Source organism: Calonectris borealis, chromosome 3 (assembly GCF_964195595.1).
Source record: "Calonectris borealis chromosome 3, bCalBor7.hap1.2, whole genome shotgun sequence".
Lineage (NCBI taxonomy): Eukaryota > Metazoa > Chordata > Aves > Procellariiformes > Procellariidae > Calonectris > Calonectris borealis.
The window spans coordinates 116,977,927-116,994,211 of record NC_134314.1 but is presented as its reverse complement, the minus strand read 5'-3'; the positions used below and the strand labels follow the sequence as shown (position 1 = coordinate 116,994,211).

The window sequence follows — 16,285 nt, the reverse complement described above, 5'->3', positions numbered from 1 at the left end:
CAGCTGGTCCGTCACCATTTTATAGACTGTTGGGCAGTTCGCCAGTAGGGACCATCATGCTCCATACAAGCGTTAGCCTGCTCAGAACAGCCCCTCCACGTCCTCCTGCAGTGATAAGCTGGTAAGCGTGGTTATACATCCTGCTGTGATAAAGCCGATAAGGTTGCACCCCTGAAAGGAAACATCTGAAACTGAAAACATTTCTGCCCAGTCCTCTTTAGTCGGAAGGGTAGTGGTTGCTCTGCAGTTTGGCGCCATGGCAGAGAGATGTGGGTGCCTGCGACAGCCAAGAGCCACAGCAACCCGGGCAGTTCAGATCGTGGTGCCCTGTACATACCTTGTCTGCCTCTGGAAGCTTTCTTCACCCAGCTATTTTATCAATAGGGCTTTAACCTGCCAGGTTGCCAAGGGCGTTTTCCTTTCACCCAAATTCCGCGCTGAACAGGCACACACTAGAAATCCTCGGTTTAACCTGGGGCTTTTTTGAGGTCAAGAACAAACATCATGACAAACAGGACTAAGAGCAGCCAAGTTAAACTGTGTCCTGTCAAAGCACCGTCCTCTCAAACACACCATGCAGCTCGGAGCCAGGGCTGCACCACTACAGCTCGAGAGCCGGAAGGCTGATGAGGGCGGACAGTCTTCAGGGAAGCAGAGCAGAAGTGGCTTTGAAGGCTCGCCAGCAGGTTGCTGGATCAGGGGCTCAGCACATGCTGGAGGGCTGCTCCTTTTGGGAAACCAGCACCTCCCACTGCCCAAGAGATGCTCCTGATTGTCCCCTGGCTGCCTGTGGTGTGGGGAAGGTGTGACTCAATGGGCAAGCAAGGTTGGCCACCTTACACCCTTGGGAACTGTTTATTTAATCCTCAGCAGCACAGAGGCTCGCGATTACAGAAATGGACGTTTGTGTCTCTGCTCCCTGAACTCGCTGCACTTCATCTACTCTCCCGGGCTTTAAGCTCTAAGCAGGCAGAGTTCGCGCAGGTGGATTTGTCCTACGTAGCCCATGGTTTGGAAGGATAAACATGAGTCCCCCCTAGTCTACCTGTTTCTTCTGCTCATTTCTCCCCTGCCACAACTGGCCAATTTACCTTTGCTGTTCATCCAGCCCAGTATTTACAGCATCTGGAAGACTCAAAAATCAATTAAGGGGAAAAAGAGAAGAGCTGCGCCACACTCGAAAGCCTGATTATGCAAAGCTTTAAGTGAACAACGCTGCCGCTGCCTTGGAGAATAGGCCTGGAGGAGGGGAGAGAGAAAGCTTCACAGTGTGACTTAGCCCATACTTGGTTGTGAATGCATTGTGCAGTTATAACCAGGATTTAACAATCATTACCTATTCTATGTGCAGAAACAGGAATTATGAAAAAGTACCAAGGGTCATTTGTTTTCTGAGTTGCAATCTCTTTATTTGATTAAGTGGTCTGAGTCAACAAAGTCATGCTCTCCTCTATTTCCGCCAGTTTCTTCAGCATCTGGCTCACCTTGGCCTCATCAAACTCCAGACAGAGAAACTCCGATTCCTACAAAACAAAATTGCAAGAACAATAGCTGAGAAAGATAATGGTTTTTCAGGCATACAATGGAGGCAGGATAGCAAGTTCTGGTTTCCTGACGATCTGTGTCCCGTGTCTCCTTTTTTCCTGGTACCAGTTAAATAACCTCAGTAGACCCAGAGGTTGGCTACACACCTACCGAGCAAGAGCAGTGCGTGCCGGCAGGCCAGCCAGGGCTGCCAAAGAGGACATAGGAAGGCTGAACTCTGGCCACTTTTCCTTTCAATGTAGGCATCAGTTTGGGTCTCTCCTTAGCTACAGGCTTTTGCAAAACTTGTAGAAATTTAATTATATCTGAGATTTCCACTTTTCTTTCCAGTCTGGTGATCCCCAAAGCTGTTGCTGCAGATCCTGGGAACTGCAAAATGGTTGGAGCCGCCACACAAAGCTCATCACATACGAAAAACAGATTTTATACAGGGGAAAACAAGAATCTGAAACACAGTACAGGACATTCCAGTCTGGAAATTCAGGAGAGTTTTATATTCTCTTACACATGGGCTCTAGTGTCAACATAAACTTATGAAGCAAGTTATGAAGCAGCACTGGTTTTCTCTAAAAAGTCCTGTCACATCTTAAAAAGTAATTATTCTCTGATAAGATGGATATTGGGAAATAGTAAAAGGATCTTGTCAAAGGCCTAGAAAATAAAGAAAAAAATTGTGTAATATATCTATATATATAAAGTTCAAATGATATGGAACTCATTAATAAACACCAATGTGAAAAGGCCTCCTGAGATGTCCAGTCCATTAGCCTTACCTACTGGTATGTCTATAGTCACAAAGTATTTCCTACAGTGAGTCTGGCAGAAGAAACGTCTGCCGAGAGCGTGACTGTGTACCAAACGTCATTCCAGGTGAAGCATCATCAGTGACAGAGAAACAAATTGAAAATAGTTGAAGATGAAAGTGCAGCCAGTATGGAGGGAGGTTTCATTACGAAACATTGGAATAGTTTTAGCCATCGGAATCACTGTATATCCACTGAATTTCTATGTGTAACACAGACCCTGTGGTGCTCATAAAAGCAGAAGGGCATCTCCAGGTCTCATCTGTTTTCTACCAGACTAAAATTTCTATCATTATTTCAAAATACATTTTTCCCCAAAACATCTCCCCAAAACAATGCAACTTCATCCTTTACATTTATGGAATTAATACACAAGGATAAAATAATCCGACAAATTAAACCCATCAGCTTTTACTAACCACATTGTAGGACCGTTACAAGTGTTTTCTCCCAGGCATCAGGAATAGTTTTACCTTTTACCCTCTCTCGTTGTCCCAAGGATTCATGGGTTGTTTCATTTTTGTAAGAACCAAACCAGCAAGTGAGATATGAACCAAAATGTTGACAGAAGAAGCAAGGGGATCATTTTGTGTGCAATAATCACGAATGGCACTGCCAGAAGAATGCTAACGGGAAAGAAATGAGGTGCCAGAAGTCAGTGATCAGGAAGCCGAGCATGTGGAAGCACATGGAAGAGTTGTGCCAGGGCTTCTGCCCGGACATCAGTCACACGGGGAACTATCACAGTTCAAGGCAGAAATCAAAACGGTGATTTAAACCTTAAAACTTGAAACTTTCTAAGAAGGAAGACCTCATACAATGAGAGCAGCGTGCACTTTTTAAACTTTTTTTTTTCTTCAAATATCGCTGTCTCTCCCCTAATGCTGGGACGTAGGCGCTGGTAAGTCACTTACCATAGCTACGTTGAATGAGTCAGTCTTTGTGAAATGTTTATCTGCTAACGACCAAATCAGCCAACAGACCAAGGTGCAGAGATCAAGTTATGTATTTAGTATGCGGGTGCTTCTGGTTAGAAAATGTTTTGTAGAATTAGGGAGAACTTTGACTGAATCAGTAAAGTATCAGTAAAGTTCAGTAATAGTCATGTAACTAAATATATACCATGTAGAATATACAGATGACTATGAGGAAAGGCCTCTGCCTGAGCAAGCAATTATGCTTATAAACAGGATCCTATTGGAAACTATTACTGTAGGTTGTGGGTTTTTTTTTTTTAAATTAATTGTTCATCTCTATAATATTACATTCCAAAACATCACAAAAGTAGCATTAAACATTCGGGATCAATAACACAGATATGAAATCTAGGACTTGGAAGCAAGGGCTCTCTCGCACCATTTTTCTTGTTCTTGACAATGGTTATTGACATGTCTTATGGAAAATACCTTGTATAAAATATCTCTGCAAGTATAATTACAGCAAAGCATAATTACAGCTAGTCACTGTGCAGAAAGAAAATGTTTGGTGAGGAATTTGACAGCTTAACTCCATTTCGCAGTGGGTTTTCTTGTTTTTTCTTGTCTGATTAAGAGTGCACTGAAAAAGATCTAGGTCAGATCTGCCTGAAGAAGATGTGTTTGCAGGAGATTGCATAAGAAAGCCTGAACGAAACCCTGAAATATCTCTTTATACATTCCTTGATGAGGAAGCACTGGAAAAGTCAAATCTCAAGCAATCCGTTAGTTAACCCCTGAGGCTTTGTGAAGCATCATGCTGAAACCAGATCACAGACCCTTGCTGGAGTAAACCATTCTCTACTGAAATGAACAGAAACGGGCAGCGTCAGCCCAACCGGTGCAACTGCTGCAAATGGGGACTGCAAAGCCAATGCCTCTTCAGCTCCCCCAGCTTAATCCCCCCAGTTTTAGCATCCTTGTTTTCCCAGACCTGACCAGAAAAAAGTTTTGAGCTCACTTTCACTGCAGAAGCAGAAGCTTTTCTCACCAACCTAAAATCATCCCAGTATCTCTAACACATTATAAGTCTTGTTGCACAAGGCATCTGAAAACAGCTCTTCTCTCCATAACCTGACCTCTCTTTCCTCAACATGTGTGCCACGGCCACAGGCTGACTTCTATCTTGACCTTTTAGGGAACGACTGGCGGCACCACGCTACGCAGCCCTGGGTCACAGTCCTTGACAGGACTCCTTGACAAGGCCAAACTGCTGTTGACTTCTGTGGCTTTCCAGCCACAACTGCACACCTCAAGTCACACGAGCCCATCAACAGACTTCCCCAGGCCAGGGTCTGCCCATGAAGCCTTGAAGATCTGCATAAGCTGATTTTACAGCTTAATCACACGGTGAGTATGAGCAGATAGGAGAAGACCCAAGGTCCCAGCTCTAATGGAGATGTTTTTGCAAGAGCCTAAGGTATAAGGAGGCTTTTTTTTTTTCCTCTTCAGGTTTTGTCAGTTAAAAGGAATGTCAACTGAGCAAAAGGACACTCTTGGATTACACTAAGACTCTGCATGCCACTTTATACAAGTGTAAGTGTACCCATAGAGCATACTTTTATCTAAAAAGCAGCTAAAACTCTCCTATGTGGTTTGGACGGTATCTAAATAGTTATCACACTCTCACGTGGACCAACCTAAAACATGAATTGGGCTTTAGTTTTATTTAATACTTCGTTAGTTTATATCACCCACAAAGTTCCAAAGAAGGAGAAAAAAGGAAGAAAAAAGAAGATGGAGCTGTGAAATTAAAACTTCCCATCGCTTCCCTAAGGTGTCCTCCAGAAGCAGGACAAATTTGGTGTCTCTGCTCCTTCTCAGCAAGAAACAAGGCATCACTTCTGATACTTCCTATTGTTATAGAAATTTTCAGCCCACTTGGATCTCTTGTAGTTAGGCAAACCCAAAATGAAGGAGTCGTTCATGAAAAATAAACCTGGAAGCTAACAAACAAGAACATCAACAGCCTACCAAACACTCACTTATCCGAAGCCACCAAACACACAATGACGGCACCATGAGCCCCTTCACCGGACGGGGACCTGCTGTGGTGAATGTCTCATACTCGAAGCATGAGTAGTGGTGCCTCGAAGCCCTGAAGCACGGCACACTTGCCTACCAGACCAAAATTTGGACTTCAGCTGAGCCCTTCACAGAAATGGACAGTCTTTGGAAAAAGGCACGCGTATGCACAACGAGTGGCGTCATTAGAGCATGTCTGCGTGCAACAGAAATGGCACGTGCATCCCCACCTTCAGGTTGGAAAGCCAAGCTCGATGCTCTCAGAAAGGTGTGGGAATGGACGTCCATCTCCTGCGACCATCTTGGTTTTCTCCCCACATGCTTTCCCATCCCTCCTCTATAAAAAAGAGATGCAAAACAAACATCCAAGAAACACAAACTCCCCCCAGCCGTGAATTAGGTCTTCTAGGGTTTTTTCTTTTTCAGGAATAAGAGAGCGCCGCAAAAATATTTATATGAGAGACTAAGAGACGCACAACTTTCTGTATCTCAGTAACTACACTTAAAACCACATGTATTTTTAGAAAACCAATCCTCATGCATTCAAAACTTTAAAAAATACAGTTGTTCTCTATTGCACCAGTTTGACCAGCTACTTAAAATGGTTCCCAGCAACTCTGATACATCTAGTATTTTTAAGTTTTAGCCATTATGTTGGAAAAACAAAAATAAACCCCTCTGAATTCACATACCATTTTATTCATATTAATTTCCACTTGATTTGTAGACCTTCTACAACACTCAGCAACCAGGGAACTTGGTCACTGCCAGGACTGCAACATAAGTTGGCGGTAAATTTGCTTCGGATCACGAAGTGTCTTGTCTAAGGCTCGTTCCACGGGCTGGGGTGGTAGCTTGGGGCATCTCCCAATGCAGAAGTGAGGAATTCAGCTTTGTATGCAAATGGTGGTCGCGAGGGAGCGCTGGTACGGGTGCAGTCAGTGGGGTGCCATGCCTCACGCTCGCTGGCCCAAGGACAGTGAAGGTTGCTGCATGCAAATATTTGCCTACCCAGGTGGAAACGCCTCCGACAAAGCTTTGAGAGAGGTAACATCCTGGTACCTTTCATTGTGATTAAGAACCCACATTAATTTTCAGCCTTCACAATTTTTTTGGTCAAGAAAGACATTAAGTGGTTTTGGAAAGGACTAGCTGATAAAACAACTAGTTTTACAGTTTTACATCCACAGTTATGCATTTGCTTGCTAGCAAGGAAACCTTGTTATCCTTATTAACAGTTTTTGACACTGCGGTAAGCAAAGTGCTTTAATTATGGAGGGTTTTTTTCTTAATTAAAAGAATTGCGGGATCCAGAATTTCAAAAAAAAGTTATTAACAAAAGTAGTAAAGTTCAGAAGTGTTGCCTCTTTTTTTGGGCTGAAGCCCAACCATTCAGTGATATGTGATTAAAATAAAAAGGAACTTATTTCTTCACTTTTTAGTCTGATGTGTGAAAGGGTGAATCAAAGAAATTTCTGGCATAACATTTCCTATACAAAGAAATTTCGCTGCTTTTTAACAACTTCTGAGTTCCTCATGGCTAAGCAATAAATAACAATTTTTTTTACTACTCCATGTCACTTTTCCTTCCAGATCACTGAATATTCTGCAGCCAAGCAAACCTCCTACCTCCTCTGTTAACCAGGAAAAACACCGAGTATATTTTATACGTAAGTAATTAAGCGCATCACTGGTAAATAAAGACTCCAGAGTCATGACCGTCAAACCTCTCAGCATTTTATGTTAGCTTGGATAGTAAAAACAGCAGGGAATACCTCCAGAATCATATAATATTCTACCATAATATGCCAGCAGACAACGACATATAGTTTTCCAACTGAACAGCTGCCCCGGTCTCCTCTGCAGAAGAGGTGGTGGGCCAGGAGCCATCTGCAGATTGCATCTGGCTTACGTGCCGCAAGTCAACCCACGCTGATCTGTGGCAGGATGTGTGCGGCAGCTCGGCAGGAGCCTGGGGAAGAGATAAGGTGGCCCCCGCCAGCCCCGTGGGGTTTCACTGCTCCTCCGTGGACGCTGCCGACTTCCCAGCAAGGGCACCCAGCTGCGGGCACCCTCCTGCTGCAAAACTAGGTGCCAGGCATCCTGCTGGGACAGGCTTATTCTTCGTAGCAGGAAAAAGTACTGAAATATATAGAAGGACAACCTGCCTTTGGAGGATTTCAGGCATACTTATACATCTGAATAATATATGTCTTACGTTCAGAAGAAACACAAGGATATATAAAGCCACACACATTACAAGCTAACCAACCACCTTCTTTCAAACAGAATTATCTCTGTAAACACGTATCTAAAAAACACCTTTGACTGTTATTCTATTCTAAGCACACTAAAGAAATTGCGGGCTTTGCTTACATCAAAGCAGCAGGGTTAGGGTTAAATCAGCGATGTATTAACACCAGATGGATATCTTACAATTCACAATACAAGCAAATTAGGTTGCAAACAGAAAAGCCAGTGACGGGTTAAATAAAACAATCGCAGAGAAAGCTGCTCGGAGTGGTGCGGTACAAGGAGCCGGTCACTAAGACATCACGCAAGCCTGAAGTCGTGGTCAGCTTGCACCACACGGGAGCAAGCACGGTAGCAAACATGCACGGGAATTCAAAGCACACTCATCTTCTCCAGCAACACCCACAAGCACAAATGTCACTTTGTTTCCAAGGCATTAATTAAACAGAAAAGACAAAATACTGATTTCGGAGTAGATCTACAGTCTACCAAATTTCTTTCTTTCTTTTTTTTTTTTTTTTTTAATTTTTGCAAACAAGTATTAAGACATTACTTATCTGGAGTAAAAAGGAAATGGGCTTAGACATAACCTGCTTCAGCAACATGAGTTAGGATTACCAAAAAAATATTCTGGTCAACTCTCCCACTTCCTCCAAATTTGCCAATTCCATTTAAATACTATTTTAGTAAAACACCTGCAGGGACTACCCTGTAAGTAATACCCCAAGTCACAAGTATAACAGTATTTCAAGAGGAAAATCAATAATGGCCAACTACCTTATCAGCTCCCATTTTATACCTTACTACCCTTACAGAGAGGTACTGATGCTCCCTCCGGGTGCGCTTTCCTCCTCGCCGGCTCAGCACCAGAGCAGATTTTGCCTGTGCCAGTACAGTCCAGCTTCCCATTCTCACAACCAAGAACTGCATATTCTCAGTTATCCCTTTTTTTGTTTCTTTATCACTAAAAGATTATAATTGTAGTTGAAAAGAAAGTGTCTGGAAATAGCCAGTGAGGAAACCTAGAGAACTGGCAGAGGGATAGCGCAGACCTGACAGTAATAACTGCACCTTAACTATACAAATAAAAAAAAATACAAATCAAAGTCCTTTACACCTTTTTTAAGCAGTGCTCCATCAGGGTCACTTGGCTAGTTCTTAAGTCAACAGATTTAAAGCACAAAGTGGCTTCGGTCATTCCTCGACATTCCAGCGCTGCTGGGAGCAGGGGGAGCGGAGGTGGCTCTAACGCAGCGACGGCGAGCTGCCTGCAGAGCCCACTGGCTCCAGTGTTAAAAGGAAGCTGGCAAAAAGCCCCAGGCATGCCAGCGCCCCGGCCGCTGCCGGAAGGTATTAATAGCATGCTCCATGTTAGACTTATTTCTCTAACATGGACAGAAACTTTAAGATATTACCTTCAAGGTTTACCTGGACCTGTTAGAGGCTTGCATGATAAAGAAATGCAAATCTTAATTTAAAAAAAAAAAAAGAGAAAAAAAAAAAGAGAAAAATTCCAAACACCCTCCCCCATCCCAAAAAAGACAAGAGAAAATAAATAAAAATAATGCCAATCTAACCCAAAATTCAAATTGGAAATTAGACACTTTTTAAAATGGTGCAAGGACACATTTTCCTTGGAAAAGGCACATCTTCGAGTCATTTTTGCAATGATGCCATCCAGCTCTATCACAGAAGCCTCCCTTCATCGTAGACTACTCTTACTTACTCATTACTGTGGGAATTTGCTATTGTACTGCCCGATGGCAGAAAATAAATAATCCTGATAAAAAAACCCTGATAAACTCACGTCAGCATTATTATTACTGTTACTTGCTTCCAAACCTTTCTACAGAGGACCTCTCCTTGACACCTGGTACACACAACTCAAATATGACTCACTCTGGTGTCGCTGGCACACCCTGAAGGGCTGCTCGGTTAAGAGGTACTGGGTTTTGTTCTGCTACATGTCAAAATACACAACAAGCTACACTCAATCTCCTTGCAGACCATCAGGGTGGAAGATCATCCCAGCACAGAGCGCTTCCTTAGTGCTCCAGGTTTGCTTCTCCAAGGAATAGTTGCTCATGCCATTCCTAGCAGGACTGGGGGAAGAGCGAGACAGAAATGACTTGCGTAATTCATGCTAAAAAAAAAATAATAAAAGATAATGCATAAGTTACCATGACAATGTTCTCAAAAGTAGGAAAAGACGACCCAAAAAGAAGAAAAATATTGGATTTGAGCTTATTTTTACTTCTTCAAGAATCAGGGCAATACCACATTGAACTGGGTGATTCATGCTAAGTGGAAATACTTTGTGTCAGATGTTTATGAGAGCAATTTATTTTTGCTGCTTAGACTCTCACATTAGGAACACCTGATAAGTGGTAAAAAGAAAAAAAAAAAACTGGGCAGCCACAAGCCAATGCAGGGCGATAAAAGTACAAGATGCTGCATCAAATCTCCTATTACATTGCATCAATCGTGATCCCACTGCAAACTTCTGAAGCTATTTTTAGATTCATTAATATTCTACAAGATACACTGGAGCATAAGATAATGACATCAAAGTCTAGATAATTCCAGAAAAATCGGAATGGATGGCAATCCATTGATTTCATATGACCACATTTCTGACAATACTAAATTCATTATTTTTAATTCAGTTCAGAGCTATTTTTGCAACAAACCTATAATCATGGCCTTCAAAAACGCTAAGGCAAAGTGCAATTCATTTCCATAATACTGTATAAAATAAAGCACAAATATTTGTAACTGAAAGTGCCTTCTAATTCTTCTACATTATTTTGGTATTACATGAACCAAGAATCTCTTAAGTGAATGATTATTACACCCACATAGGAAAAACAAAGTTAACCCGCTTGCAGATTTTTTAATACTTTTAATGTAACATCAAGCCTGTAATAACACAGATTAAATAGATAAAGGATTGTAGAAAATGGAATAATTCCAGGAGCATAAGACTAGGTCTCTGATACTGCATGGCAAATGTAATGTCATTGCTTTTACGATATCAACGTACTGAAAATAGTCCATCTAGTATTTTATACCCTACATGAAAGATGAGTATTTACAGCTGCAGAGATGCACATGCTTTAACCTGTTGGTCTTTGTGTCTTTTGGAAGCACAGGTTTCTTTTCAGAAAGTGTTACAGGCAAAAAAACCCCAAACCATTATTTTAATCAGTATAACTAATTAGAAGGAAGCATACACTGAAGTTTTTATACATTTCACATCATAAAGAATTACTAAGAAAAAAGACAACTTAATACTTTTATGCAAGCTTTATATACTTTCTATATGGCTATGCTGTTTTCAGACTGGTGATATTAACCTGCATTGGTTTCTGTAAGCCTTCCAACTTCCTCTCTTTTTGATTTTTTAAAAAAATCACTTTGATTTGTACGTGTTTCCTTTTCTGAGCTGTTGTAACCTTACGTTTTCCCATTCCTCGCCCAGAGAGCAGCATCCTGTCCCGTGCGCTCCCCCTGCACAAACTCTGTATTACAGGGGTTACTTACCCACGCTTCCACTTAAAAATACTATCCCACAATGCGTAAACACAACACGAGGTTGACAATGAACAAACCGTGGACGTCTAACACGGATAATTACCCTGCGTTTGTGATTAGTGATCTCCTATTTCTTTTCATTATTGAAAGAGTGCTCCGTCATAACCGCTGTGTTCCAGATGCTGCTAGGACGCTGCTCATTCATTATCGACGTCAATTAGCCCAAACCCTCAGTTGTTTCGGAGAAAACACCGCAAATGTCTTTCCTATGAAGGCAAAAAACATTCAAATACTCCGAATGCGGAGCCACTTCATACGGCAACTTGCTGTGGCCAGAAAGGAAAGGTTATAAAAGCCACAATTCTTCTGGTACCAACACCTGTAACTTTTTATGTGGGCTTATGTGATTGATTGCCACTTGCTCAGCTTGCTCCCTTGGTTCCTCCAACACCATTTTACAACATCTTCAAGCAGTTGCGACTCAAGTTACCCCATAAAATGCCTTTCCAAATCTGCTGCGGTCATTGGCCATCGTGAGAGGTTAACAGAATGGAAAACCCTTTATGGCTCTCCCTCGCTGAAGAGCGGCATATGTTTAAATGTACATAACGTACATAGTATTTTGGCCTCCTGTCTGTTCACAGTTCAAGTCTCTAATTATAAAACTGTGAATTTGATAGGGAATTCCCAGTAATTTCTCCAACCCCGTAGTCAATCCGCTTCATAAATGTGGAGTGATTGAAATGCGTTAATAATAATTGTTTAAAAATAGCCTGGTTTGTCCTCCCGAGTCCCACATGCCAACACTGAGCACCAATGCTAAGGTGGCAAAGTCAATCATCCCCATGAAGCTGCATCGGCTTCATTTCAGCACTTGGTAAACAGGCAAAGAGATGCAGAACCTAAAATCCCTCCGGTATAGCCACAGTTTGAAATATCTACCCCATTTTTCAGAAACCTGCAGTGTTTTTAATAGTGCTCCATACCTTTTCAACACGGCTCCGACCACCCGTGGTTCTAAGCATCTGGCTCTTTGCAGATTTACCTGCACCTGCCTCGGGCACCCAGAAAATGGGGAACATCTCGTTGGGAAACGACTCTGACGTGCTTAGCTGTGGCCAGCTTCACCAAGCCTCACGCCAGGGCTTTGACGACTGAAATAAGCTGGGAGGTTGCGTTTTACTGTCTTACGCATGAGGTTGTCTCTTACCTTCTGGCAATGCCCTGTGTCCTACCCTTGCGTAGCCTGTTCATCAGCCTGAACCAGAGCTGGGTACCTACAGCAGGGCCCAGAGCATACAGAGGCTGCATTTCCACTCTGGAATGTGCTCGACTCAGGCAAAATCCTCTAGGAATTGAGCTGCTGGACGAAATCTCTATCAAGCATGCACAAATAAAATTTTCAGAGGCTCTTGAATTTTTTAAGGCAATTTTTTTTCATAAGGACACCAAGAGGGACCTTCCTGACCTTGCTGTAAACCTTGAGCTTACTATTTCCAAGGTTTTTTTTTCTCCCAAAAGTATTATGGCACTTCCTAGATGAAAAGATATTTAATTAGAAACCCCCAGAACATTTTTCCCTCCTAGTCTTGATCTTGGAGATGGACAAACCAGTTTGGGGAAGGATTCAGCCTGGCATGGGAAATACTGACCATGTAAGTTGGTCAAAACCAAAGGCCACTAAATACAGGGTTGGGTAATCCTAACTGAAGGCATTGCCATCACCATTCCCTTCTTTAGATAGGAATGGCGTTGCGGCAAGAGAACAAAAAGTCTTATGATCTAACTCCTGGTGCAGGAATGAAGTGTGAGGCACCTCTGCATCTAAACTTATTTCTAAAAAATAACTGCCCCCCAACTCTTCTCTGCCCCTACGGACACTATTTTGACACAGATGGCACATCAAACCTGTTTTCAGTTGAATTCCAGCATCTTTGAAAGCACAGCTGAGTTCAAGAGTTCTTTCAAACCCTAAAACAACAAGCGTGGGATGTTTCATCTTTAACAGGGGCATTTTCGTCCTGCTGCTTGACGGGCTTGAAGTAAATAGGTGTAACAGCATGCAAAATAAATCACTTCACCTGCTTAGTCCACTGACACTTTCTTGGTGACACTGGTATGCAACTCTGGGTGGGTCTCGAGCCCAACGGTTATGTAGAAGAAGGTGTAAACAAGCAGAGAGTTAAAATCACCCACTGAGAAATCACCAGCTAAGAAATGCATTTGCTTTCTTAACTATTCTTTGCACAAACTTTGTTTCCATTAGGCAAGCTTAAAGGACCTCCGTGCAGCTGGGCTGCAGAGATTTATATCACTTCGTGTGCATATTAGGGAGAAAGCCCTGCTCCTCCCCCGTCCTACGGGCACGGCCGTTTCCTCCCTACAACAAGAAGAAAAAGTCTAGAGAGCCGGGACTCTTCAAGATTGAGGCTTATTAGGGGAGAATTTAGGGAGAATTTATTTAGGTGCTTGTGGTCAATTTTTGGAAATCATAGAATCAGAGAATAGTTGGGGTTGGAAGGGACCTTTAAAGGTCATCTAGTCCAACCCCCCTGCCTTGGGCAGGGACATCTTCAACTAGGTCAGGTTGCTCAGAGCAACCTGACCTTGAATGTTTCCAGGGATGGGGCATCTACCACCTCTCTGGGCAACCTGTTCCAGTGCTTCACCACCCTCACTGTAAAAAATTTCTTCCTTGTATCTAGTCTGAATTTACCCTCATAGACTGGTCATCACCAGTCTAACCCCCATTTGGGAGATGGTGCGTAAAAGCTTTATGTGGAGTCACATTAATTCTGTAACAAACATGGTTGCCAGTCCCCAATCACCCTAAAAGTGTAAATTAGACTGAAACATTTTTCCTCCTTTACAAGAAAGCTTTTGGGGATCCTATACAATTCCAGTGTCTGTCATAGGATGCAATCTTCGGGAAATAGAGGCTGAAATACTACGTTTAACATTTGTATTTATTTTTCTCCATATGAATGCCCCAGTGCATGCCTAAGGATATCGGGCAGAGCTTAAGAGGTTTTAATAGAAAAAAAAAATTACAGTGATACCTACAAGTTTCACCAAACTGTACAGAGAAGCATATAAAAACAGCATTAAAAAAAAAAAATTAAAAATTTAAATTACCTTTGTGCCACTGTGAGATTTGAATCAACACATGTATTTAAAAACTAAAGGAAATATATTATATTTCTATCAGGTTCTCATCTTACTTCTTGATCACATTTTTCTCCAGCTCATCTCAGCTCCCGCACCGCTGGTAGTCCTTCCACTGCCCGTGCTCACAAGGTACCAGAGACCAGAAAGCTCCATCATCATTTATTTGAGCTCTGCTGTGTCAGCTCTTAACTCACGAAGAGTCTCTCAGTGGAACCACTGCAAGGTGATGTACTTTCCTCCGAAACTCCCCTGCAGGGGACCTTAAAGGGTAAATGTCCTTCCTCACTTATGATCATTCCTTCCTGTGCTGATCTGCATTTTTCTATTTCTATCTTGTTTGACAGCTGTACTTGTTTTCTTGCGCCATATTTTGTTCGGTTGGTCTTTTTAAGTCTGCTCACAGAGCTGAAATATCAGTCTACAGCTTCCTCTTTACATGTTTAATCTCCAAATACCTAGGCTAGTCTCTGTTTTTTCAGTCTTGTAGTACTTAATTGCTGTATGAAATTAGTCTAAGAAAAAGAGAGCCCTTACTGGAAGGATGTTCTGCTTTTACCCTAAATTCGGCTTCTCTAGTGAGAACATCAATCAGACCTGGAATTCATATTCATTACATTTTAACCTCCCTATTATCTAATATGGGAATCATTCAGCATCGCAAAAAAATTAAAATCAAGCATCACTTAGTATTATTAAAAAAACCCTTTTCAGAATAAAGTTTCAACTACTTTGTGATATTATTTACCATTTTCTTAAATGTATCGGAAAGTACCGTATTGTAGTATCAAACCCTCTGTGCCACTGGGGCATGTTTTTGTTACAGGGCATCACCAAGACTGGTGTTTGCAGACTGTGCATTTAGTTAAGTCTTAATGACATAAGGAAATCTCTGTGCTTTTAACTTAACTATTTATTTAATCAAATCGGTGTCAAGCACGTTCCTCTCAGTTACTGCAACATTTACTGGCAGGAAAACAGGAAGGAGCTGTGGGGTTAAGAATTACTTTTATACCAACTACATACACACAGTTTAAGTAATCTGCATTTAAAAATAATCTCACAGTCAAAGAATACAGTCAAAACCCGAGCAGAGAATACCTGACCTTTAGGAGGCTGCGTGACTTGGGATCCTGGCATGTTCTGGCTGAGAGCACTATCAGCTCGCAGGCTTAATAACTTGGTTAGCATCCCCCAAAACAGATCTCTTTTGCTCCCTCGCAGCTCTTTAATGTTTTGGTTTATCGGTTACATAAAGGATTCAAGTGCCCATTAATGTCCAGCCTAAAAGTATTAGACCGAATATAAAAGCTGAGTGGAAATTAATACCCTAAGATAGTTCAAGTGGCCTTATTTTCCATGGCAGCAGGCAATGCTGGCTCCTGCTGATGGCAATGGCTAAAAGATCTTGGCTTTTTGATGCCAATCTGTCTTCAGCAAGGACCATACCTGGTTTGGTCAAAGAAGAGACCGAAGATAAAAATGACTCTGAATCTGCATTTTGGAATAAGACGTGTTTAAAACCTTCTTTTCTGCTCCATTCTGAACTGCGCGCACTTGCCCTGTGGTCTAAAAGGCACCTGGATTGCCTGAAACAGAGGAGCAGAGGAGGGAGGGGAGCGCTGGGCATGTTGCTGAAACATTTCAACACACGGAGCTGAACCAAAATTACAACGCTGTTTTATTTTGGTTGCTGCAAGTTTTGCAAGTGGTTAGTAAAGGCCGTGCAAATCCTCCGCCGGTTTGCACCTCTGAACAGTGCCAGGCCATGCCCTCAAAAACTCCCATATTCAAAAAGTTCCTATATTCTTGCACCTAAGCTCTTAGATCAGCACGACCCGGCTACAGCAAATACGTTTGTGCCTACAAAATGGAATTTTTCATAAAGTAATTTTCCAAGGGCATCTGTTTATGCACATCTATCCCGGCTGTGTTTACAGCATCACAGCGATGCCAGGCATCCATTTGCTCCAGGGTATTTTACCA

General features: G+C 42.2%; 2 protein-coding genes across 2 annotated transcripts in view; both read right to left on the bottom strand.

Annotated features, from left to right (window-relative positions):
- Positions 1-1,383: 1,383 nt before the first annotated feature.
- Positions 1,384-16,285, bottom strand: part of CRLS1 (cardiolipin synthase 1) — an 85,537-nt gene continuing 70,635 nt past the window's right edge. The window contains exons 13-15 of the mRNA XM_075147582.1: positions 6,040-15,888; positions 5,578-5,684; positions 1,384-1,523 (exon numbers count right to left, since the gene is read on the bottom strand). The gene's annotated coding sequence lies outside the window, so the exon portion shown is untranslated. The remainder of the gene's footprint in view (positions 1,524-5,577; positions 5,685-6,039; positions 15,889-16,285) is intronic.
- COMMD1 (copper metabolism domain containing 1) overlaps positions 1,384-16,285 on the bottom strand; it is a 78,597-nt gene continuing 63,695 nt past the window's right edge. The window contains exon 3 of the mRNA XM_075147584.1: positions 1,384-1,523. Coding sequence (XP_075003685.1) covers positions 1,416-1,523 — 108 coding nt within the window. The 3' untranslated portion in view covers positions 1,384-1,415. The remainder of the gene's footprint in view (positions 1,524-16,285) is intronic.